The sequence below is a fragment of the Acomys minous genome, assembly GCF_964271855.1.
Source record: "Acomys minous genome assembly, chromosome: 8".
Classification (NCBI taxonomy): Eukaryota; Metazoa; Chordata; class Mammalia; order Rodentia; family Muridae; genus Acomys; species Acomys minous.
This window is the reverse complement of record NC_140489.1, coordinates 31,740,444-31,764,625: the sequence shown is the minus strand read 5'-3', so window position 1 is coordinate 31,764,625 and position 24,182 is coordinate 31,740,444. Positions and strand designations below refer to the sequence as shown.

The window sequence follows — 24,182 nt, the reverse complement described above, 5'->3', positions numbered from 1 at the left end:
TGTTGTTATTATTATATTACTTTATTGCTATCTACATTTATGCTTGTGTACATGTGGCCACATGGAGTGAGCCGCTCACTGTGAGGGCTGGGAACTGACTGAGGGTCCTCTGGGAAAACAGCAAGCCCTCTTAAACACCGAACCATCTCTCTTCACCACTACCCATTCTTGAATCTAATGTGTAACTCAAATTTTACACCATCACCCCAGGACTTTAAAAAAAAAAAAAAAAGGAGTGGAGAGGACAAGGAAGCAGCAGTGCTTAGGGGTTAGGGGGCCCTCAAGAGTCAACTTGCAAACACATGAATCGCCTGGAGGTTCTGTTAAAACAAAGTTTCTAATTCAGGAGATCTGGGGCGAGCCTGAGAATCTAGGATTTTCCCTTTTAACAACTCTCATGCACCTGAATTCCCAGCATTTAGGGGACAAGAGGACCTGGGGTTCAAGGCCACCCTGGGCTACATTGAGCAACTCTATCTCAACAAAACAAAACACCAAGTTTCCAGCAGCCTCCTAGGCTGCAGCTCAGACTGCTCTTGTGTAGCTGTGTGGCAGTGTGAATGACGAGAAATATGGCTTTTCAGGCCAACCGGGACCTTCCAGTAACTCTCTTCTAAGAAGCTTGTTTCCTTGTCTGTAAAATGAGGCGAGAGTGTAGTAGAGCAGGGCATAGTGGTGCCCTCCTATAATCCCAGCACTTGGGAGGCAGAGACAGGTGGGTCGCTGTGAGTTCAAGGCCAGCATGGTCTATAAAGAGAATTCCAGGACAGCCAGGGCAAAAAAAGAAAAAAAAGGAAGAAAGGAAAAAGAGTGTAGTGGAGGAATGCTTTAATGTCTTTAAGATCTCAGTTATGTTAGGTAAACATGTTTTTGTTTTAATACCAGGTGTGGGATATGGGGCTGATTTAGATCATCCACAGCAGCACAGTATTTGCCTCCTGTGACCTCTGAGAGGGGCTCTTTGAGAGCTGTAGATAGTTTAATTCTGAGGGACTCCAGAGAGGGTATAAACATCAGAGCCTAGAGAGAAGGGAGGGGACACTGAGAAAGAAGGAGAGTGATAGTCCCCGCCCCGAGTCCCCTCAGCCCTCCCGGGTGATGCTTCTGGTTGTTGTTGTTGTTATTGTTGCAGTTTGAGGAGAAGAAGGTGGAGATAACTTGAAATGAAGATTGGACTTAACCCAAGGAACCCCATGACCCTAACTAGCAGGGAGTATCCTAAGAGACCTACACCCCTTCTCCCCACTAATCTTCTTTCTCTCCTACCTGGTGTTGGGGTGTTGGAAGGGACTGGGGTAGAGAAGAGAGAAAGAGGCACAAGAAACTAAATTAAAATAAATAATAAAAAAAAATAGCGGCTACATAAGAGGGCTGAGGGCTTAGCTGGGTGGTTCCAAAGTAAAGCCTGGTGTGCATGCACAAACACCACAAACGCCACGCCATACACACACACACACACACACACACACACACACACACACACACACACACACGGGGGGGGGAGGGAGGGAGGGAGGGGGGTGGGAGGGAGGGAGGGAGAGACTCACATACACACACAGACTCACACACACTTGACAAGCAATAGTTTACATCATAGGATTCCCGAGATGCTCACACATGAAGTAAGGCATTAAAGTGCAACAAATGCTAGCCTTTGTCCCAATAGGAATGAATTATTAGCCAGGGATTTTTCTAAGAGCTATCATTTCACCATCCACATTTTTATAGAAGAAACTGGTGTCCAGAGGTGGTGTGCAGTGACTTATAGTCAGTTACATACCTAAGTCGCTAATCCGGAATCGAACCTAAATTTTGGGTTATCGCTATGGCTCCATGAGGTTTTGGGGACTGGCACAAGCCAGCACTCTTTCCCTCCAGGCTTTGCTTCCAGGCTGCGACAGGGGACTGACTCTCAAGGGATCGGCAGGTGGCAGCCGAGGGCTACTAGGCTGCCAGAACCATTTCTCGGCACCGCACCCAGAGCCAGCGCCTCCAGAAACACTTCCGACAGCTTCTTCTACTCCTGGCTGTGCGTGACTCTCGGGGGTTCCCTAGTGGGAGGCCTCAGGAACCCGTCGGAGAATAAACAGCCCTCAAGTTCATGTATGACTTCACCAAAATAAGTAAGACTTTGTCCGCAGGGAGGGCCCTTAGACAAGCAAGCTTTCCACAGCCCGCCTTTCACCAGGGACGCCAAACTGTCACCCAGAGAGTTCAGCCGCCGGCAAGGAGCGAAAGTCGGGGATCTGTCTCGGATCACCCCCTGAGCGTTTTTGGGACCCCAGCTTCTATACACACGCACAGGCCTCGAGAAGACTCTGACCTCGGAAGGGATCGCCCAGCGATGTCCTCTGGGAGATGGGGGAAACAAATGAACTTAGGAGCAGTGTAGGGGGTGGGGGCCAACCCGGGCGGTTTCCATGACGCCCGGGACGTCGGGGAGGAATGCACCCCAAGCTATGGCGAAACAAGCGCGGTTCACTGCGGGCTCTGCTCAAGAAGGCAGGGAAGCCTGGGTGGGAGGGGTGGCGGGGCGTGGGGAGCCGGGCAGGCCGGGGGGGGGGCGGGGCGGTCACGTGCGCCCGAGGGGGCGAGGCCCCAGCCTGCCCGGGAGCGAACCTAGCTGGCCCAGCCGCAGTCCAGGGAGTAAACTTTTTTTCAAGACGGTCAGCGCTTCAACCGGACAGACTGGAGCTCGTGGCAAGGCGACTGTGGCCGACCTGGGGAACAAGAGTTCCCAAAGACCAGAGAGAGGAGTTTGGGGGGGTGTGCGAGAAGCCCATTCGCTCTTGGTTTCTCCACGAACAGAGGCGCGCTGCTGGACAAGTGTTCCCTCAGCTGTAGGGTGACAGCTGAACAGCCACTGGCCCGTAAGACTGTAGGGATTAGCACCGGGCTCAGGAACTCGCTGTGGTCATGGTGAATGAAAGTCTCAACCAGGAGGAGAGCGATGACAGACCTGTCCCAGAGTCTGCAATTCAGATGGACAACAGCTACTCCACCCATCCCAGCGACTCAGGTCATCCCAGCGTCTCCATCCATCCTAGCGTCTCAGGTCATCCCAGCGTCTCCATGGACCCCAGCATCTCTGCCCGTCCTAGCAGTTCAGCACCCCCCAGTACCTTTGCTCAACCCAGCGGCGTGAGCCATCCCAGTATCTCCGGTCAAGAGAGCAGCGTGATCAAGGTGAGCAAGCGCCGTTGGGCCGTGGTCCTAGTGTTCAGTTGCTACTCCTTATGCAACGCTTTCCAGTGGATCCAGTACAGCTCCATCAATAACATCTTCATGACCTTCTATGGCGTCAGCGCCTTTGCCATCGACTGGCTGTCCATGTGCTACATGCTGACCTACATCCCTCTGCTCCTGCCAGTGGCCTGGATGCTGGAGAAGTTTGGTCTTCGTACAATCGCTATCATCGGCTCAGCACTCAACTGCCTGGGAGCCTGGGTGAAGCTCGGCAGCCTGGAGCCTCACCTCTTCCCAGTCACAGTGTTGGGTCAGGTCATCTGCTCCGTGGCACAGGTCTTCATCCTGGGCATGCCCTCACGCATTGCTTCGGTCTGGTTCGGGGCCAATGAGGTCTCAACAGCTTGCTCCGTGGCTGTGTTTGGCAATCAGGTGAGTAGAGGGTTGTGTGTGGGAGTGGCTGTTCCAAAGAGAGAGCACCTCAGGGTGATGGGGCTGAGTATCTTAGAGGGTTACCTGGCTTGACCCGCTATGTAGGAAGCTGCAGTTGTCTGGTTCACAGCCTTTATGACTCTGGATGGCTTTGTGATTGGCTGTGACTGACAGTGTAGCTGGGTGATTGTGACTGTCGGTGGCATTGTAAAATCAATGGGGTCACAAAGAAGGGACTTTTTCTTTTGTCTGCAGTTTTTCCTGGCCATCAGGAAGGCTACTTCTAGAACACGCTCATCTCTGACGGTGCTGCTTTCCCTAGCCTGTGTCTGCCCACCGAGTCCATCTTTAGGAATACTGGTCTTTCTCTGTGAGCAGTCTTTGACACCTGGCTGTTTAGGCATCTTTGGACTTTGGCAGCTGGTTTTAGCTGGACCAGCCAACTTTCCTAGAATTTGAGATCCCCTGTGTGTAGCACTGTAGGATGGACTGTTTTTACCTTCTTTTACACACAGCTGAAACCAGGACAACAGGAACAAAGGCGTGTGCCCCTCTCTGAGGTTTAGAGCCATGTCCAGCAGGATAGAGTACAAATCTCTTTGTGAATTTTCTAGAAGACTTCTAGTCTAAGCACCTCATATCTTTATCCTTTTTTCCTCCTTTTGGGACAAGCAATCTCAGATTCTTATGATCTTAGTGTGGTTCTGATCCAGAAACCTGGGCATGTTGTGAATCTGGTTGCTTTCTCAATGTATTCAAAGCAAAGCAAATGTCTGTGGCTACTTCTTTAATGGGAGCCTCAGACCTCGGGCTCTCACTTCTGAGTGCACATTGTCCAGGCTATTGACAGACCGTTCACTCACAAGTCTTATCAGTTCATTTCATTGAGAAAGTGTAACTTCTAGAACCTTTAATCCCAGCATTCTAGGAGGCAGAGGCAAGCAGATCTCTGTGAGTTCGAGGCCAGCCTGGTCTACCAAGTGAGTTCAGGACAAGCAAGGCTAGAAACCCGGTCTTGAAACCCCCTCCCCCCAAAAAGAAAGAAAACAACAACAACAAAAACTACTTGTGACTGTCTCAAATATATGTAAAGAAACAAGAGAATTATATTTGTCAAGCTTAAATTCTTAAAGTAATTGGTTGTGGGTTTTATTGTCTCTAGCCTAGCAGGTGGATTTGCCCCTTAGTGGATCTAAGGCTAGAGCATGAAGACTGTATCTCCCAGAAGGCCTTCGTTCTGTCAGCAGATTAGGGTTCATACAAAGGGCTATAGTTCAGCCACTTGGGGGAGAACTGGAAGAAGCCCTTTGTGTTTACCTGGAGCCATCAAAGTAGGGGTTTCTTCTTCTTCTTCTTCTTCTTCTTTTTCCTTTCTTTCTTTCTTTCTTTCTTTTTTTTTTTTTAGGTAGGGTTTCTCTGTGTAGCCCTGGCTGGCCTGGATCTCTCTCTGTAGATCAGGCTGGCCTCGAACTCAGAGATCTGCCTGCCTCTGCCTCCTGAGTGCTGGAATTTAAGGCATATTGCTACCACCATCTACTTTTCTTTTGTTATTAGTCCTAAGGCACAAAAGTAACCCCTTGACCCACACGTCTGAAGGACATAATACTAGATATGTTGTTAAATTTTAAGAGGAATAGTTATTCATTTCCAATTCTACCCTACTCCCCCAACAAGGTCAAGAAATGCTAAGAATTTAAAAATTCTTTTAAAAATATCCTGGGGCTGGTGAGATGGTTCAGTGGTAAGGGTACCTGCTGCCAAGCATACTACCAAACCTGACAGCCTGAGTTGGACTAACGTGGTGGAAAAAGCAAGCTTCCCACTGACCTCTACATATTTGCTGTGGCATGCACATGTTTTCCTCACACCCTTCAATAGATAAATAAATGTAATAAAAGTTGTAAACCCGTGTTGATTTTTGAGTCAGAAAGATAGCTGGTTCTTTTGAATTTTTAGAGTTGACCCTCTGTACTAAATTAAACATTATGAAAACCTTCCCAGTCTTTCTTGTGGAGAGATGGATGCGCTTGTTTATCTGTGCTATAGCCTTTTCCGCAGGTAAAGCTCTGGTGCATGGGAAAAATATCTACAGAATACCTGTGCTTTGCACCTTAGGAAAGACTCCATAGGCCTGGCTGAGCAAATATTCTGCAGACTTAATTCTTCATGGCTTGCAAACTTTACAATGTCAATCACCTTAAACCCTATATCATTTTCAGTCTGCTTCAGGGGGTGGGGTGGATGGGGTGGGAGGGTCAGAGAAAGAGATTTTCCAAAGAATACTGGTGTTTGTGGATAGCAAACAATGGAAATGCTAATAACACGTGTGCTGTGGTAATCTCTCCACACATGCAAACAAGCTGAGACCAGGGAGAGTTTTTAAATTATTTTTATTTATTTTGTGAGTAGAGGTATGTGTGTGCGTGTGCCACAATGCATATATGGAGGTCACAGAACAATTTGCAAGAATTCTCTCTTTCCACCATGTAGGTCCTGGTGATAGAACTCAGGTCATCAAGCTGAACTGCAGGTGCCTTTATCTACCGTCATGCTGGTCCAAGGGAGAGGATTTGTTGTTGTTGTTGTTGTTGTTGTTTTTAAAGATTTATTTATTTATTTTTATGAGTACTCTATCTGCATCTATTCCTGCAGACCAGAAGAGGGCACCAGATCTCATTATAGATGGTTGTGAGCCGTCATGTGGTTGCTGGGAATTGAACTCAGGACCTCTAGAAGAGCAGACAGTGCTCTTAACCTCTGAGCCATCTCCCCAGCCCCCCACCCTTCCACGAGGGGGAGTTTTAAAAGACACAAATGGAAAGGATTACATCAGCTATTTTGAAGTAACAGTCTCTGGACACAGATTAATACCGACAGTGATGTGGACCTGAGGGTGAAGAGACAGATGTGGCACAGACACCCTTGTAGAAGAGATTTTGTGTGATGTCACACTGGTGCCAGTGGTGTAGCTCAGTAGTAGAGGTTGTGCTTAGCATGTGCAGGACCCTGAGCTTGATTCCACAAGCATCACAAAAGTACAATGGCCTCTGTAAGGTCAGGGTCTAGCAGAAGCTCTTGTGGCCATTTCCATGAAACGGAAACATTTATTTACTGATTTGTTTGTTTGTTTTGAGATAGATTCTCACTGTGGCACTTGGGCTGGCTGGGATGTGGCTTTGTAGACCCGGCTGTTGTTGAACTCAAAGATCTTCCTACCTTTGCCTCCCAAGGGCTGGCATTGAAAACATGTAACACCACACCAGCATTTTTAGATTTTAGAGTTGCAGTCAGTTGTGAGCTGCTGTGTGGGTGCTGGGATTTTAACCTCGGTCATCTGAAAGAGCAGTCGGTGCCACTGAGCCATCTCTCTGGCCCGTTGTTGCTGGGTTTGGGTTTGTTGTTGTTTGTTTGTTTGTTTTGTTCTTTGGTTTTTGGTTTTTCGAGTCAAGGTTTCTCTGTGCAGCCCTGGCTATCCTCAAACTTGCTCTATAGAGCAGGCTGACCTCAAACTCACAGAGATCCACGTGCTTCTGTCTCCGGAGTGCTGGAATTACAGGCGAGCCCACCACACCCAGCAATCGTTGCTGTTATTAAGGCTGACACAAGTGACTGTTTTGATCCTAATAACTTTCACGTTTCTTTCACGCGGTTGGAATCCTGCTCTCTCTTTTAGTGTTTCTTGTGTACTTCTCGGGGTGACCAGCCTCTGCTTGTATAAAATTTGACTTTCAGGCTTTTACCGAGTGCCTTGAGTTTGCTAGACTCTAAGTAAAGGCTATAGAATTGTTGTCTTCCTGTGCAGACTTCCTCTAGAGTTTAAAATGCACACCAAGCCGGGTGTGGTGGAAAAACACCATGACCAAAAAGCAAGTTCATCATTGGAGGAAGCCAGGACAGGAACTCAAGCAGGGCAGGAACCTGGAGGCAGGAGCTGATGCAGAGGCCATGGAGGATGCTGCTTACTGGCTTGCTTCACCTGGCTTGCTCAGCCTGCTTTCTTATAGAATCCAGGACTACCAACCCAGAGATCAAACCACCCACCATGGGCTGGGCCCTCCTCAATTAATCACTAATTGAGAAAATGCCTTACAGGTGGATCTCATGGAGGCATTTCCTCAACTGAGGTTCCTTCCTCTTTGATGACTCTAGCTTGACAACAAAACGAGCCAGCACAGTGTTTCAAGGACTTTTGACTTTTGATCATTGACTTCTGGTGTGAGGGCATTTCTGCCTGGTGTGTGTGTGTGTGTGTGTGTGTGTGTGTGTGTGTGTGTGTGTGTGTGTGTTTTGTTTGTTTGAGATAGGGTCTTACTGTATAGCCTTACCTGACCTAGAACTCAATGTAGACCACTCAACTGGCCTTGAACTCACAGAGGCCCAACTGTCTCTTGCCTCCCAAGTGCTGGGATTAAACCGATCTCTTTTAACCCTAGAATAGGAACTGGGCACAGTCAGGAAAGTGGGCTAGAGTCTGCAAGAAAGAAATGGGTCAAGACTTTAGGTGGGTGGCAGGGGGGCAGGAATGACAGGCCATTTAAAACCGAAGGTGAAGCTTCCTGAGTCTTTTTTTCATGGGCTCAGATCTGCTGCTGTCGGTTGGAAAATGCGGCTACTTTTGAGCACCACTCAGCCTTGTTTCAAGGGAAAGCCATCTGCAGTGGGGTTTTGAGTGACACAGACTACCATACAAGGTGTAAAAGGTGTTAGGTCTCAAACCTCATGCAAAAGGCCAACTCTGCTGCATACTTAACATATCAAAGAAGACACTGGATGTCAGGTTCTCCCAGCATCCCTCAGTCCCTACCTGGTATAGGGCGTGGCTGGCATAACCCTGCCCCCTCCCCTGAACTCTCCAGCCCGGGGACTGGGCTACCCTTCTCCCTACAGCTCTTCCCTATAGAATCCAGCCGTTTTGGCTAAGCTGGTCTTTTTCTTTTTCTTTTCTTTTCTTTTTTTTTAAACCATTACCCTTCAGGCCTCTTCTTCTGGCTCTTACCTCTCCTCTCATGGCCCCACTCAGGGTCATGTTCACTCTGGACTCTCCCAGATGTCTTTGCCTCTGATTATGCTTGCCCTCCTATCTACAATAAGCCTCTCTCCCACCAGACGTAGGAGCAGTCATGGCCTTCTTTTTTCCTTCCTTCCTTTTTATCCTTTCTTTCTTTCTTTCTTTCTTTCTTTCTTTCTTTCTTTCGTCATTCAAAAGGAATCTTTGTAGGTCGATCCTGAGACCTGGGTGATAGCTGATAAGAATCAAAGGAGCTCTTCCGGTCCGGGGGCTGGCCTGCAGCACAAACAAACAAGGAAAGGGAACCTGACCCTGCCTCCCAGATACACCGGAAATGGGTTTGCTTTTAGAGGTAGGGAAAACACAACACCTTCACAGTTGGAATCCAGCAGACGTCCTGGCTTCCAGTATCTAAGACAACACTGGATCTGGAGCTGTAACATTTGAGCATGTGCAAGCCTCGTACGCAACAAAATTTTCTGGTCACCATGTTAAAAATGTAAAGGGCAAGCTGGGTGTGGTGGCAAGCAGAGGCAGGCAGATCTCTGTGAGTTCGAGGCCAGCCTGGTCTACAAAGTGAGTCCAAGACAGCCAAGGCTACACAGAGAGAGAAACCCTGTCTTGAAAAACAAAAAACAAAAAAAGTAAATGGAAAAAGAGAATATTAGTTTAGTGATAGATTTTTATTTAGCATACCACATTCCAAATACTATTTAAACTTGTTGTCAATCTTATACAATTGCTAGCATGATGTTTTACATCCTTTTTTTTTTCCCCCTTGTGGTGCTGGGGGGTCCAACCTAAAGCTTCATTGTTCTAGGCAAGCTCTCTACCGTTGAGCTACCTGCCTAGCCTTTGCATCCACTTGGTTGGCAAGTCTTTGGAAATTTACACCCTTCCATGTGTGTTTCCCTATACGTTCTGAATGGGCCTTGCTCCACAGCCAAGTGGACATGCAGGTCAACAATTGACGGGAAACATTTTGTGGCAGATGAAGATGGACTCTCAGAAGTGACTTCAGCCCTGAGGAGGCCCCGTGCTTGCTTGACTGGCTGAGCCTGACGAGGCTGAGGGTGACTCAGGAGCGGGAGCTCTGAGGCGAGGACAACAAAGTCTTATTTCAAAATCCTGGATGCTTAGGTGTGGTAAAGCTGTAGCTCAGGGGTTCCTGGCTTATCGTGTGTCTCCTAGATTATATCATTCTTGCATCTTCAGCACTCAGAGACTGGTCAAGGTCTGAGATGAAGACCTTTGATTATCCATTGCTTGTCATTGCAATGGCCTGCCATGTGCTCCCACACCTGACTGCTTTCTGGCCTCCAGCAATGCATTAGAAGACCAGGATGGTGGGGGGGGGGGGAGCTGTTCAAGCCTTATGGTGACTGAGAGAGGTAGATTCAGGACTGCTCTTTCTGATGGGGCCAGCCACATCAGACAAGTGAATGAGGCGAGCTTACTCTGGTGACGGTAGGAACAGGGTGTGGCCCCAGCCAGCAGAAAGGCCAACTGCTGCTACAAATTGTATGACCTGATGTCCATAGACCCTTCCTTCCTTCTTTTCTTTCTTGTGTAAAGAGAATTCTAAGTACAGGTTTTCACATGAAAATTTTGGGGGAGGGGCGTGAAAGTTGAAACGGGGTCTTGTCATATAGCTCAGACTAGACTAGAACTGCAGTGATCCTTCTGCCGTGCCTTTACAAGCATATGCTGCCAGTAATGGCTTGAAATTTTTTGTTTTTATTATTATTATTATTATTATTATTATTATTATTATTGTTGTTGTTGTTGTCATTATTGTTGTTATAGATGTATTTATTATGTATACAGTGTTCTGCCTGCAGGCAAGAAGAGGGCACCAGATCTCATTATAGATGGTTGTGAGCCACCATGTGGTTGGTGGGAATTGAACTCAGGACTTCTGGAAGAGGTCATGTAAAGTCATGATGAAACAAATGTAGCAGGTTTATCATAGGAAGGGCTAGTGTGTTAGGATTAACTTTGCTCACTGTTGTCACCTTTCAGCCTAACCAAAACTCAACATTAACAGTAATTCTTTCTCTCTTCTCCCCTGCACCTCCTGGGAACCTCCATGCTGCGTGGGACCTCTTTGTATTCCAGTTTTGCCTGTTCTAGGTGGTTGCTAATGTAAATGGAGTCATAGTCATGGTTTTCACTGCCCAGCTTATGAAGTTGGTTTTATTTTTATTTAATTTTTAAAATGTTTATCTGCGTGGATGTTTTGCCTGCACATAAGACTATGTACCACATGCGTGCCCAGGGCCTGAGGAGGCCAGAAGGGGACAACAGAGCCCGTAGAACTGGAGTTAACAGACAGTTGTGAACTGCCATGTGGGTGCCAGAATTGAACCCTGGTCTGCTGGAAGAGCAGCCAGTGTGTTTAACCACTGAACCATCATCTCTGAGATTAATCTTTAAGGCTAGTAATTAATTCAAAGATTCTATATTTGGTAGGTTTTGTTGGAGCTTTTTGTTTATTCGTTTTATTTATTATTTTGCCTCTTGGGGTGTTTTTGGTTTGGTTTGATTTTGATTTTTTGAAACAGCGTTTCTCTGTAACACTGACTGTCCTAGATTCGCTTTGTGGACCAGTCTGGCCTCAAACTCACAGAGACCCGCCTGTGTCTGCCTCTCTGAGTTTTGGGATTACCGGTATGCGCCATGACACTGCGACAGGCTTTATCTGTTGATTTTAAGACAGAGTCTTGATATATACATGAACTTCAGATTTTCTTTCCTAAGAAACAAGATTATAGAAATATGCCACCAGGCTTAAAGTCTCCTCCCCACTGTGTGTGTGTGTGTGTGTGTGTGTGTGTGTGTGTGTGTGTGTTGAATTTTCTATTTTAAAACCATGGGTTAGGTAAAATTGCTAGTCTGAGACTTTGGAAGAGAGTGGCATAGAGTTGAATTTCATTTCTGATTTCTTCTACTCTGAAGGTCAAGTGGTCCAGCTCTCCCCGAATATGGCTGAGGGTAGAAAGACAGATGCCCTGGGGAGGCATCCTTGACCAACTCTCTAGGGAGGGCCCAGAGATATATAAGCAACGTTTTGTAGTTTTCAGTAAACAAGTATACTGTTTTCAGCTGGCTCCCATTTGAGGTTAGCATTCGGGAGCTTTTGCTTGAAGGACATAGAGTCAGCTGTGCAGAAGGAAGTTGACTGCATGTAGCCATTCTTATTAGGGCTGATTTATGGTGTGTTTGTTCGGTGCTGTGTCTGGCGTCCAGTCAGAAGGAGGTGGCCTTGGGTCCCTTCAAACTGAAGGAACAGGTTAGGCTTCCAAGCAGGACTCCTAATTCTAATCCCTTTAAGATTCCGAGGTCTTGGGCCAAGGGCAGTGCTGTTGGGATCTGAAGCATCTCCATTGCAGACTCTCGTAGCCCTGGCTCTCACATCTTCTCCAGCATATTGGAGGAGGTCCAGGCTGGCCTCACCGGCCCCGACCTTGGCTTTGGTCCATTGCAGACCCTGCTGCAGTGTTCGTTAAATGCACGGAGTCAAGTCTAAGTCTTCAGGTGTCGAACCCCTGGCCTGATCTTCCTATCCTGGCCTGTCGGGTTACTTCCTAGCATTGACTCTGCTCTCACCAGTCTGGCTCCTTAACCATCTCCCTGAAGCAATACTATTGGCAGAATAAGAGAGGCAGCAGAAGAGTGACGTCAGCAGGATGGTACTAGGTTCTTAACTCCCCTGCAGAGACATTAAATAAACAGCTAGGAACTTGCCAAAATAACTTCTTTATATGACCTTTTCAAGTCCACCAGAGATCTACAGAACTAAGCACAGCCAAGAAAAAGCAGTGCTCGAGAGGTAGGAAAGTTCCTGACTTTGTGTTCCAATATGGATCCTGTCCAGAACGGTTCCAGCCTCCTCTAGTTTTCGATTGCAAATTGAACACTTAATTTGCAGCATTAGAGCCTGTTCTAATAAAATGGCATTTGATCCATAACAATAAACAATCCAGCAAGAAACTTGAAAGCAACCCCATTAATAATAGTGAAAAAGGATAATAACAAAAAAACAACCACCAAACTTAGGATCAAGCCAAGGAAGTGAAAAACATACACACTAAGAACTACAAATTGTTGCTGAAGGAAGCTAAAGAATAATATCACTATAAAACAAGTATATGCAGGCGTCTGCCAAGGCCAAAGGAGGGCAGTGGATCCCCTGGAATTGCAGTTACAGGCAGTTATGAGCAGCCATCTGGGTGCTCTGCAGGAACACCAAGAAAGTGTAGCACATACTCCTGTGGAGGTCAGAGGACAACTTTCAGAAGTCAGTTCCCTGCTGTTTGAGGTTCAGTACTCCCAGTCCGCTGAGCTCAGCGTTAGGTGCAGGACTCCCTCTCCCCAGCAGGGCCTCCGGCTCTCTGCCTGGCTCCATCTGGAGAGTGTCTTTAGACACAGATGCCCCTAACCACATCTGATATATGGCCCTTGACACAGCTCCATGCTAGCTCTCTCCCTGCACCTATAGGGTAGTTAGGTGCTGTGTTCCCGTTCATATGATAGGAGCGTGCTGCCAAATGCAAAACAAACATCCTAAAAGTGCCTGGTTTCACCAGCTATGCACACCTAGCCTGGAAACCCCCCATCCACTCTCCAAGGACTATATAGACTTTGTTCTCCCTGAGTAAAGTTGAACTCGCTCCTGAAGTGGTTCCAGAGTGTTCGATCTCTGTCATGCTCACGACCTTCCAAGCCCTGCATCTTTGTTTTTTGCTCCTCTTGCCTCAGTGGGCTGGTGGCCAAAGGCCCCCCGACCACCTCACCCCCCACGTCACCCCCCAACCCACCCGAACCCCCCCACCCCCACCCCAACCCCCGTGCCACCCCAGGAAAGAGGAGAACCACAAGTTCTTTCCACCCCACGTGACTTCAGGCTTCTCAGGCTCGTTGGCAAACGGCCTTACCGGCTGAGCCATCTCATTAGCCCGTGATCGAGAGATTATTGACCAGGGAGTCCAGGTCTTTTCACGAGGAAGAGGACTGTGCTTTGAGAATGGAGTTTAAATGCTCAAAAGATCACTCGTGGGCACTTGCACAATCCAAAGTGAAGGGTCAATGGTTTCAACTGGCTGGTATTACCAAGTTCCTGAAAAGCAACTTAAGAATCAGAGGTGTTAGCTATGGCAAAGCTAACAGGAGTCTATGGCTCAACTGGGGACTTCAGACACTGGTTATCAAAGCAGGTGAGGCCAGAAATGAAAAGCTGAGTACCAGACTGGACTTTTGCGGACTCTGCAAGGGCTGTCTCACGAGGCTGCCACACTCTACACTGGTAAAGTATAGCTCCCGGGGACCATCTTTACCCTGACCAACTACATATCAGCTGGAGAGTCCCAAAGATTTAATTTGCACAACATCTCACAGGCTGGGGAGAAAACCTGCCTTAAAATTTACTGGCTTGTAAAGGATGTGATCAAGAAAACATTAGAGATGTGCGGGGTGGGGCTCGGGAAGTGAGAGTGTCCTGGCAGGGCCAACCTCCCAGCCCTCTGAGTATCCCCAGCCTGTGAGTCAATATTCTAGACTCCAGAATTCAGTCTTGAGAATCTAGAGTTGTTATCCAGCTCAGTCTTGAGTGCTTCTCCCTGAAGTAAGGGGAAGATGGAGCGGGTGGTTTCCGTTTCCTGGTAATTGCTCTTCTCAGTAAAGCTATATGGTCGACCCCATGACACACACACACACTACACACACACACACACACACACACACACACACACACACACACAGGTATCCTGAGGACCTTAACCTGTTATCTCATTAGTATAAACTCAGGTCTTTTGCGGAAGGACTGGGCCTTTGGAGATAGCGCTGAGGTCACAGGCGTGGGCCGCTGCACACCTTGAAGAATTACAAAAAGACATTTATGTCATTCAGGTCATTCCAGAGAGTTTTGACATGCTGGGCTGTGAACTGGGACAGAGGTTAAACAGTATAAGTAAAATTTGAACTCTGCTGCAGGTACAACTGTAGAGTAAGGGTGGCAGCTGCTGAGGAGCTGGGGGAGGGGAAATGGGGAAGCATTTTAGTTTGCTTCAGTTTGCGATGAGTTGGAGCATGTGACTGTTGCCCAATAGAACCAATGCTTAATCTAATGGAACTAGTCTGCGTGCTCAAAATGGTCAAAATACTCCCGCTCCCCTCCCCCCACCCCACGCCTGTTGATGTTGGAGACAGAATCCAGAGCCTTGTGCCTGCTAGGGAAGTACTCTACCACTCTGCTAAGCCCTCACCTGGAAATATCAATTTAAGCTACATGTTTAAATACCACCACCAGGGGAAACATTCCACATATGGTCTTCCAGCTGGAGCCTATGTGTGTGCGTACATGCATGCATGTGGGTGTATGTGTGTGTGTGTGTGTGTGTGTGTGTGTGCGTGTGCGCGCATGCGTGCATATGTGTGTGTGTTTTCTTGAGACAGGGTCTCTCTGTGTAGCCCTGGCTGTCCTGGCTGTCCTCGAACTCACAAAGATCCGTTTGCCTCAGTCTCTGGAGTGCTGGTGTTAAAAGCATGCACCACTATGCTGGCTCCATTTTTTTTTTTAATGCTGGCTCTTTTTGTAGGCTCTTATTAACAAAATAATTTAGAAATGGACTCAAAAAGAAGCTTGGGGACAATTTTCTTAGTTTTAGAGGTTTTATATTTGTCTTGTTTTTTTTAAAGAACAAGCAAGATGCAAATCTCACCAACGTCTCAGAATAGGGAGATGGAGAAGAGGAAGAGAGAAAGGCCGTCCTGTCTTTTGTGATGGAGGCTGGCCAGCAGCAGGGTAGAAGAGTCAGAGTAGAGCATCTGAGAAGATGTGAGGGGACCCAGAGCACTAGGCAAAGCATGCTCGGGCGTTGGCCGGTACATGAAAGAAGAAGAGGCAGAAAAGAAAGAAAAGGAAAAGTTAGGCTTCTCTGAGTTAGAATTTGAATGCAGGTAAAGCGGCACGGCAGGCACGGCACTGCCTGAAGGGCTAGAGTAGTGGTTCACAACCTCCCTAACCCCGAGACCCTTTAATGCACTTCCGCAGGTTGTGGTGACCCCCAGCCATAAGATTATTTTGTTGCTACTTCACAACTGTACCTTTTGTTATGAAACATAATGTAGGTATCTGATGTGACCCCTGTGAAAGGGTCATCTGACCCCCCGCTCCCCAAAGGGTTGAGACCCACAGGACTAGACAGAGGCTGCGCTGAGGTGGGCTGCCTGTAACATCTCGTTACCTGTTTTCAGATGAAAAGGGTTGGGGTGGGGTGGGTAACTCCTGGCCACAGGACTGACAAGCCAGCTGACTCACCCCCCCCACCCCCCACCCCCCACCCCCAGTAGAACTTCTCTGTGTAGCCTTGGCTGTCCTGGAGTAGCTTCGTAGACCAGGCTGGCCTCGAACTTCCAGTGATCCCACCTTCTCCGCCTCCCGAGCGCTGGGATGAGTCAGCATGTGGACTCCATCTTAAAAGTATGTCATTTAGAATATCAGGTCTCTACCCGATAGGGACAGAGTTCAGATGCCAGGCTTTTGACCCCTTTTCACCTGTGTCTTGATGGGCCTACACTAACCTCATCTTCCTCACTTTTTTTCCTTATTGAAATTGAAGTCCAAAGGAGTCTTATCCAAGAAAAGGGAAGTAGGCACCAAAGCCTCCATCCACACCCTGGACTACTGTAACAACATTCCTGCCCTTTGTTTCCTGGCGCTTAATGAACTGTCCTGCTGTCTTCTTTCCCTCCTCCCCTCTTATCACCAAGTGGAAAACTTGCCAAAGGGCCAGACTTGATTGACAGGAGCAGGGCCTTGGGTATAAGAGGTGCTTGCCTTGAGTACGGGACTAAATAGGTTTTCACTTCCTGAAAGAAATAAGATGACGAATTAGTGAGCCTTGGAGGGTTTGAGTCACTGGAGGTGTCCGTGCAAACCACAGGGAACAAGAAGTAGTTCATTCTGACCCAAATATGAGTGACCATGGCCCCAGGACACAGACTCAGGTTGCTCTGAACAGCACGTTCCACTGTGAAGAGTTTGTGTGGGCTTTTATAGTCACAGAACAAGACAGCCATAAATCAATGTATTTACCAAATTCACTGATGGGGACACCAGGTAGGTTGTTTACAGCAAAACCAGGACACTTCAGATGTAATCTGACATCCTTAGTTTGAGGTCGATAGCAGGGAATGATATGCTAAGGCCACACATTCCAAAGGGTTTACTATTAGCCAGTCGGTGGTTTGATCAGATACACAGGGAGGTAATAAGTGGCCTTTCAGGGGACTGCTAGCCCAAGATTAGTTTTGGCTCTTGAGGGAACAGAGAGGGACAAAAAAAAAAGATCATGCCTGAACTGTTTTCTCTAGTTATAGAAATAATATACCTTCTCAGTGAGAGAGCACTCCACAACTTGGGCATTAATAAAGGGAAACACCTTTTAATGATAGCGTGGGCCTGGTTTTGGCTAATGTACAAAAGGGAACCAGCCTCGATCAGAAAATGTTACTAACTTATGTAGACCGTAGGCTTATAGATTTTTGGTATGATGTCATCCTGAAGCCTCTTTTAGATCCTGACCCCAGGTTACACTTTGAACAATATAAACAGAGACAGGAGACTGCAAGTCTGGCCATTTAGGCAGATGGGAAAGTCACACAGCAGAGATAGTGTCAGGATTATTCTTAAGTACACCAGTGTTCTTATTCTTTTCTTTTCTTTCTTTCTTTTTTTCTCTTTTTTTCTTTTTGTTGTTGTTGATCCTTTTTTTTGAGACAAGGTTTCTCTGTGTAGCCTTGGCTATCCTGGACAGGCTTTGTAGACCAGGCTGGCCTCAAACTCACAAAGATCTGCCTGCCTTTGCCTCCTGGGTGCTGGAATTACAAGTGTGGGCCATCACACCCCACACAAGATACTGGTTTTTTCCCCAATAGTTGTTACCCTGGGTCATTTTGCTCTCCTGGCTGAATTGTGCATTTCTTAAAAAGAGAACCCCGGGCTTAATGACAGACCAGGTCTTTTTTTTTTTTTTTTCTCTTTTTCTTTATTTATTATTATGTATACAGTGCTCTGCCTGCACATACAACAGCAGGCCAGAAGAGGGCATTAGATCTCATTACAGATGGTTGTGAGCCACCATGTGGTTGCTGGGAATTGAGCTCAAGACCTCTGGAAGAGCAGGCAGTACTCTTAACCGCCAAGCCATCTCTCCAGCCCCAGGAGACCAGGTCTTAATGGTGGTTGTCACCCTGTGCTGCCTCCTTGACCTGTCCCTAAGAAACAATAGGCACACCTTTATTCCCTGCACTCAGGAGGCAGAAGCAGGCAGATCTCTGGGCTCAAGGTCAGCCTGGTCTACAGAGTGAGTTCCAGGACAGCCAGGGCTACACAGAGAAACCCTGTCTTGAAACACACACACACACACACACACACACACACACACACACACACACACACACACACACACATACATGGAATGGGTGGGCAGAAAGCATGTTCTCTGATGAGAAATGGGTTCTGGTTGTAAGTCAGGGTTGTCTCTTTTATTATGGGAAAGAACCTACTGGCCAGTCAATTCTGGTAACCAAACATTTAGAGAAGCCTTGTCCCAGCAATCCTAAGCTTCACGGGTCTCTAAGAGGCCAGGTTAGTGTACCACCGATCTTTGAGCTGCCTTGGCTGCAGCACTCCCTTACTTAAATTCCTCTTTGTTTGACCTAATGTCTCCTAAGCAAGCTTACTACTAAACTCTACTTGAGTTCCCTCTACATGACCATGTGACTGAGTCCTCTTTCCCCGGGAAGGGCTATCTCATCATTGTGTGCATCGTTCGCTGTCTTCAGCGCAGCCACCTACCCTACAACCAGACCCGTAGCTGTTGTGAGTCTCAGAGTCTTTTATAAGCTGGAGGCCATACGGGCCAAAGCAAAAGAAGCGGAGGAGAGTTAAATGGGCTGCTGTGTAACGAACGGGCAGCTGGCTAGCATCTATCAGATAGGAAGTACCAAAGAGAGAGGCCGGGCAGGGTGTGTCGCAGCAGTAGTTAGCATGCCTGAGGTCCCGGGGTTAGTCCCCAGCACTGGAATGCTAAAGGAAGAAGATCTGCACTCAGCTTATTGCCTCTACCCTCCTGATCCACATGAATCTGGGGGCTGCAGGAGGACAAGGCCCAATACTGGGCACCGTAAGGTACAAGCACACAGCTCTTCGGGGGAGCTGACATTTGAGTTGATTCTTAAGGGGAAAAGTGTTTTTAAAGTGTGTGTGTGTGTGTGTGTGTGTGTGTGTGTGTGTGTGTACGTGTGTACGCTCACACGCATGCATGAATGCAGGTGCTTGTGGCATCCAGAAGAGAGATCAGATCCCCTGGAGCTCAAGTCACGGGTGGTTGTGAGCTTCCTGATGTGGGTGCAGGGACTCTTGTCATCTGTAAGAACAGTGAATGCTGAACCATCTCTCCAGTTTCTAAAATTGAAAAAAAAAATTTTTTTTTTTGGTCTATTTGGTTTTTGTCTTGTTTTATTTTGTTTTTGTGTTTGTTTTTTCCAGACTAAGTCTCTCTACGTAGGTTGACTGTTCTGGAACTCACTCTGTAGATCAGGGTGGCTTCAAACTCTTAAAGATCTGCCTGCCTCTGCTTCCCAAACGTCCTTGGGATTAAAGGCCTGTGACACCACCGCCTGACTGAGAGTGAGTTGATTCTTAATGAGCCAAGTGGACAACAGCTAGTTCAGAAGGGAGGCCGAGTCATCCTAGAAAGCTTCTTAGCAGTGTTGGGATGTCCCCCAGAGCCTCTGAAGCTGAGAGGAGAGCCAGGTGCAAGGACGGAGTGTCATTCCCCCAGGCCAACAGGGTGACAGAATACTTCGTGATGTGACTTGGGAGTCTCTGGGACAACACGGATACTGGCCCATCTCCATGACACACGACAGAGGGCAGCTTCCCTCACAAACTGAAGACTCTTCTGAAGAGAGGCTTTGAGACTCTCAGTGCACACAGCTACTTTTTGATGCCTGATTCTTGCTCTGTTTCTAGACGTGCCCCCCAGCAGATGCCCTTCCCTTCACTAACTACCCGCCCCTTCTGCCCTCATCACTCAGCACTAGACAGATGGGCAGAGTGCAGCCCCTTGGGGAGTGATAAGGAACCAGCAGGTCAAGGTGAAAGCTTGTTATTTCCTCCTCTTTATTCTCTGGCTCCCATGTTCTTGCTTAGTACCATTTTCAAAACTTAGGCAAGCATCTTTCTTTCCTTCATCTTGTAGAGCAAGTCCCTCTCCCTTTTTCTTTGGTAAATCATTAAGCAGCAACGGGTATGCTGCTACAGGTCCTGGTGACCCAGCTTAATGAACTCAGCTTCTCTGTACACACAGTTCAAGATGCTGCCTAGCCAAGCAGGCAGAGATGACAGCAGGCCAACTGTTTGCCAAGAGGCATGGATGGGAGGTGGGTTGGACTTTACTTCCTTACCAACCTCTGAAGATTAGACAGTATGTCAGAACATTATGACAGCCTAATGTTTCCATTGGCTTCCACCAGATTCCATCTTGAGAGAGAAGGCAAATGTCAGCGGAGGCTGTGAGGTGCAGCCCTGCACTGCTGCCAGGAGCTCTGCTCCAGGACATCCGCTCAGTAAAGCCGGATCCGTGGCCACTATACAGACTTTCAGGAAGAGTCCGAGGAGTGCCCACTCAGCAAGCCTATTAAGTATTTAGACAGAGACGAGCCAGGGCAGCAGGGAAGCTGAGGCAGGAGGATCAGTGTATGTTTGAGGTGACCCTAGAGTACATAGTAAGTTTTAGGTCAGTCTGGGCTATAGGTGAAGCCCTGTCTAAAATAAACAGGAAGTAGAGGCACACAGGAAGAGGACAGGCAGGTTTGGGTGTGCGTGTCTTAAAAGATGTACTTTTAAAAGTGTGTTCACAGTGTCTGCAGATATAGATCCATATTGACATATATGTGCAGGTATGTGCGTTACAGCCTCATAAGACTCAGTTTATCTTGTGCACACAGCTGCTCTCTATGATTCTTGATCTGTCTTCAGAGTGCTTTCCTTAACTGCCACCATCTACCTAATCAGTCAGCTGGACGTATGGACCGCCTGAGACCTAACAGATTATATATATATAATGTTGTTATGTATGTGTTTGTTTGTTTGTTTTCATTTTTATTTTTATTTTTATTTTTATTTATTTATTTATTTAATTTTTTTTGGTTTTTCGAGACAGGGTTTCTCTGTGTGGTCTTGGCTGTCCTGGACTCACTTTGTAGACCAGGCTGGCCTCGAACTCACAGCAATCCACCTGCCTCTGTTGGTTTCATTTTTAGAAACATGGTTTCTCTGTGTAGCCCTGGCTGTCCTGACTCCGTAGACCAGGCTGTCCTTGAATTTGGAGACCCACCTACCTCTGTCTCCCAAGTGCTGGGATTAAAAGCATGCACCACCACTGCCCCGTAGGATGTGTGTGTGTGTGTGTGTGTGTGTGTGTGTGTGTGTGTGTGTGTATTATAAAGGTTTCTACAAGTATATATTATATACATATAACATATATATATATACACCTATATATACACACATATATACACACATATATGAAAAAAAATTTAAAGATTTATTTATTATGTATACAGATCTCATTATAGATGTTGTGAGCCAACATGTGGTTGCTGGGATTTGAACTCATGACTTTTGGAAGAGCAGTCAGTGCTCCTAACCTCTGAGCCATCTCTTCAGCCCCATATATGAAATTTTATGGCTTTCTAAGTTACATTGCATGCAGGGTATAATTTATAATAAAGTTTGAAGATTAGCAAAGGTTAAAACTTAAGTAAAGTTTAAAAATCAAGTTGAGGATGCCTGGGCTTGTTTACTTACTCACCGTTAAGGAGCTTCCTTTTGTGGCTGAAACTGTAAGGCGGCGTATGAGGTCCATTGTTGCTTTGAGCATCCTTGTTTGAGATATCTCTGTATAATCCACAGTCCTGTAGATGAATCTAGTTTTATCCAGTGTGCCAAAGTTTGCCTCTCAGCCAGCAGGAAACGCAGACTAGATCCTAGGGTGAATGCAGGTACTTCTCTCTCCTCCTAGCCTGTCTTCTGTCCTGCTTGAGTGAGTGCAAACCCCTTTAGTGTCAGGAGCTGCACTGGATCCATAGCACTGAGTGATAGCAGTGAAGGAAGAAACAGAGTCCACAGCAAGGTGGGCCGGGGGTGGGAGATTGTGGGATGGGCTGATTTGTTTTTATTTTTTCATCTGGAGCCTATCCTGGAAATTCCTGCTTTCTGTGTGAAACATTTGTCCCTGCTCTGCTGGGTCTCCAGCTCTGTTAGTAGGCAGCAGCTTGTCGTACATGAAACTATTTGTGAGCCCATCTTCTCTGCAGGTTGTAGGGAGTGAGCAGCTCTTAGGCAAGTTTAGCAGGCCCACCTCTGTGGAGGTATTTATTTGAGGATAGTGGCTGCCCATTGAGCAATGCAAACTTTCTGGGACCTTTGGCCTGGGCATGTTTACAGAGCTGGACTGAGCACCCTGGGGGACCCGTCTATTGGGAAGAAGTTGCAGGAGTGTTGCGGTCTCTGCCTGGGACACCTAGGGAAAGAGTGAGAACTGCTCTGAGGTTTCTTTCCTTGGGGCTAGGAGAGAAAAGTCTCTAAAGAGAGCCACACGAAGCCAGGCTTCCTTACAGGAAACTTGATATGCTCATGTCATTTGTTAAAATGGAATTCTTGGTTAGGCCTGGTGGCTCATGCCTGTAATCCCAGCCAGCACTCAGGAAGGCAAAGACAGGTAGATCGCTGTGAGTTCGAGGCCAGCCTGCTCTTCAAAGGGAGTCCAGGGCAGGCAAGGCTATGCAGAGAGACCCTGTCATGAAAAAGCAAAAAGAGGGGGGGTGACCCATGAACCTCTAAGATCAGAGCTACCTTGGGTGTAAGTTGGAAGTAGATCCCTATGGGCAAGAGCAGACCCGAGGAATTGGCCTCTCTGGGGCAGAGGTGGGGATGTGTGGTTTAGGTCATCCCTGGGAAAGAACTACAACATGAACTTTACTTATAAACCAGGGAAGCTGGCCCCAGCTCTGTCAGCAGCCAAGTTGAGGCCTGCAGCAGGACACCTGTCCTCCTCTCTGGGCCTCACAGTTACATTATCTGGAGCAGGAATGCTCGACACAGTTGTCATGAAGGCTGACTGAGACAGTGTCTACAGAAACTCTTGGAACCAAATGCATCCTTGGTAAACATTTCCATCCCCCATCTACATCCATTTTTTGTTTTGTTTTGTTTTGTTTTGTTTTGTTTGTTTTTGTTGTTTTGAGACAGGGTTTCTCTGTGTAGCTTTGGATGGCCTGGACTCGCTTTGTAGACCAGGCTGGCCTCGAACTTACAAAGTGCCTGGGATGATGTGCCGGCACAGCTATCTACATCCATTTTACCCCTCTGGCCCTAACCTCCGTTCCACAGACACTTTTCTACTGTCTGGCTTGAACTGCTCAGAGCATCTCAGCTACTCTCCCAGAAATCCTTGTGGCTAGTTCCTTCTCTCTGGTGCTCAAAAGTTGGGAAGCTGAGAACAGAAGTTAGCAAGGGAACCTGGCTTGCCTCCTCACTATCTTTGTGGGGGGGGGATGAAGGATGGGGTGTCACACCCCTAGATAGAGCTCTGCCTCATAGCAAGCTGAAGAAGCTATGCCTGGCTGGTGCTAGAGGGGCTCCTCTTACCAGTTGCCAGTGCTCTGCCACCCGAGGATGCTGCTGCTTTTTTTTTGTCTCCTCCCTCCTCCCCCCACGGCCTTGCTTTGTAGACCAGGCTGACATCGAACTCACAGCGATCCACCTGCCTCTTCTGTCTCCCTGAGTGCTGAGATCACAGGCATGTGCCACCATGCCCAATGAGGCTGCTACTTGTCCCTTGTCCTGCTCCTCACTGCAGAAAATGTTGGAACTTTTTTTTTTTTGAGACAACTATTAACAATAAGGTCTGAGGAAGAATGGAGGGGTGTGTGTGTGCAGTTTAATCCAGCTCTCTTACTAATCTTCTTCACCTTTTTGTTTGGTTGGTTTTTTATTTTTATTTTTTTTATTTTTTTGAGTCAGGGTTTCTCTGTGTAGCCCTGGCTGTCCTAGAATGTATTCTGTAGACCAGACTAGCCTCACAGAGATCTGCCAACTCAGCCTCTCCAGTGCTGGGATTCAGGAATGCACCCTCACCACCACCACCACCACCACCACCCCCTCGCCCCCTCACCCCCTCACCCCCTCAACCCCCACCCCTGCTTCTTGACCTTTATGTGTAGCAGAAGCCACCCCCTTCCCCTTGAGAGAATCCCTTACGTCATTTTCTCAATTTCTAAAGCCTTTGAAGTGCGCGCTGGAGGAGCCACGGGTGGTCAAGCCCCTTGGCCTCCAGGAAGGTGGAGCTGAGGTGGGGCGGGGCCTGGGAAGGCTCCGTGTTCTCCTGAGCACTTCTTCAGCCAGCTACCACATCACACAGTCTTTTGTTTGCTCCATCCTGCCCCAGCCCCGGGAGACATCCTGCCTGCCTGCCTGCCTGCCTTG

General features: G+C 47.6%; 1 protein-coding gene across 2 annotated transcripts in view; it reads left to right on the top strand.

Moving 5' to 3' along the window:
- Positions 1–2,626: 2,626 nt before the first annotated feature.
- Positions 2,627–24,182, top strand: part of FLVCR2 (FLVCR choline and putative heme transporter 2) — a 63,465-nt gene continuing 41,909 nt past the window's right edge. The window contains exons 1-2 of one of the 2 annotated variants that reach the window (XM_084791600.1): positions 2,627–3,019; positions 3,056–3,618. In XM_084791600.1, coding sequence (XP_084647726.1) covers positions 2,917–3,019; positions 3,056–3,618 — 666 coding nt within the window. In that variant the 5' untranslated portion in view covers positions 2,627–2,916. Of the gene's footprint in view, positions 3,619–24,182 lie in introns of both variants that reach the window. The other variant, XM_084791599.1, reaches the window with a different exon arrangement.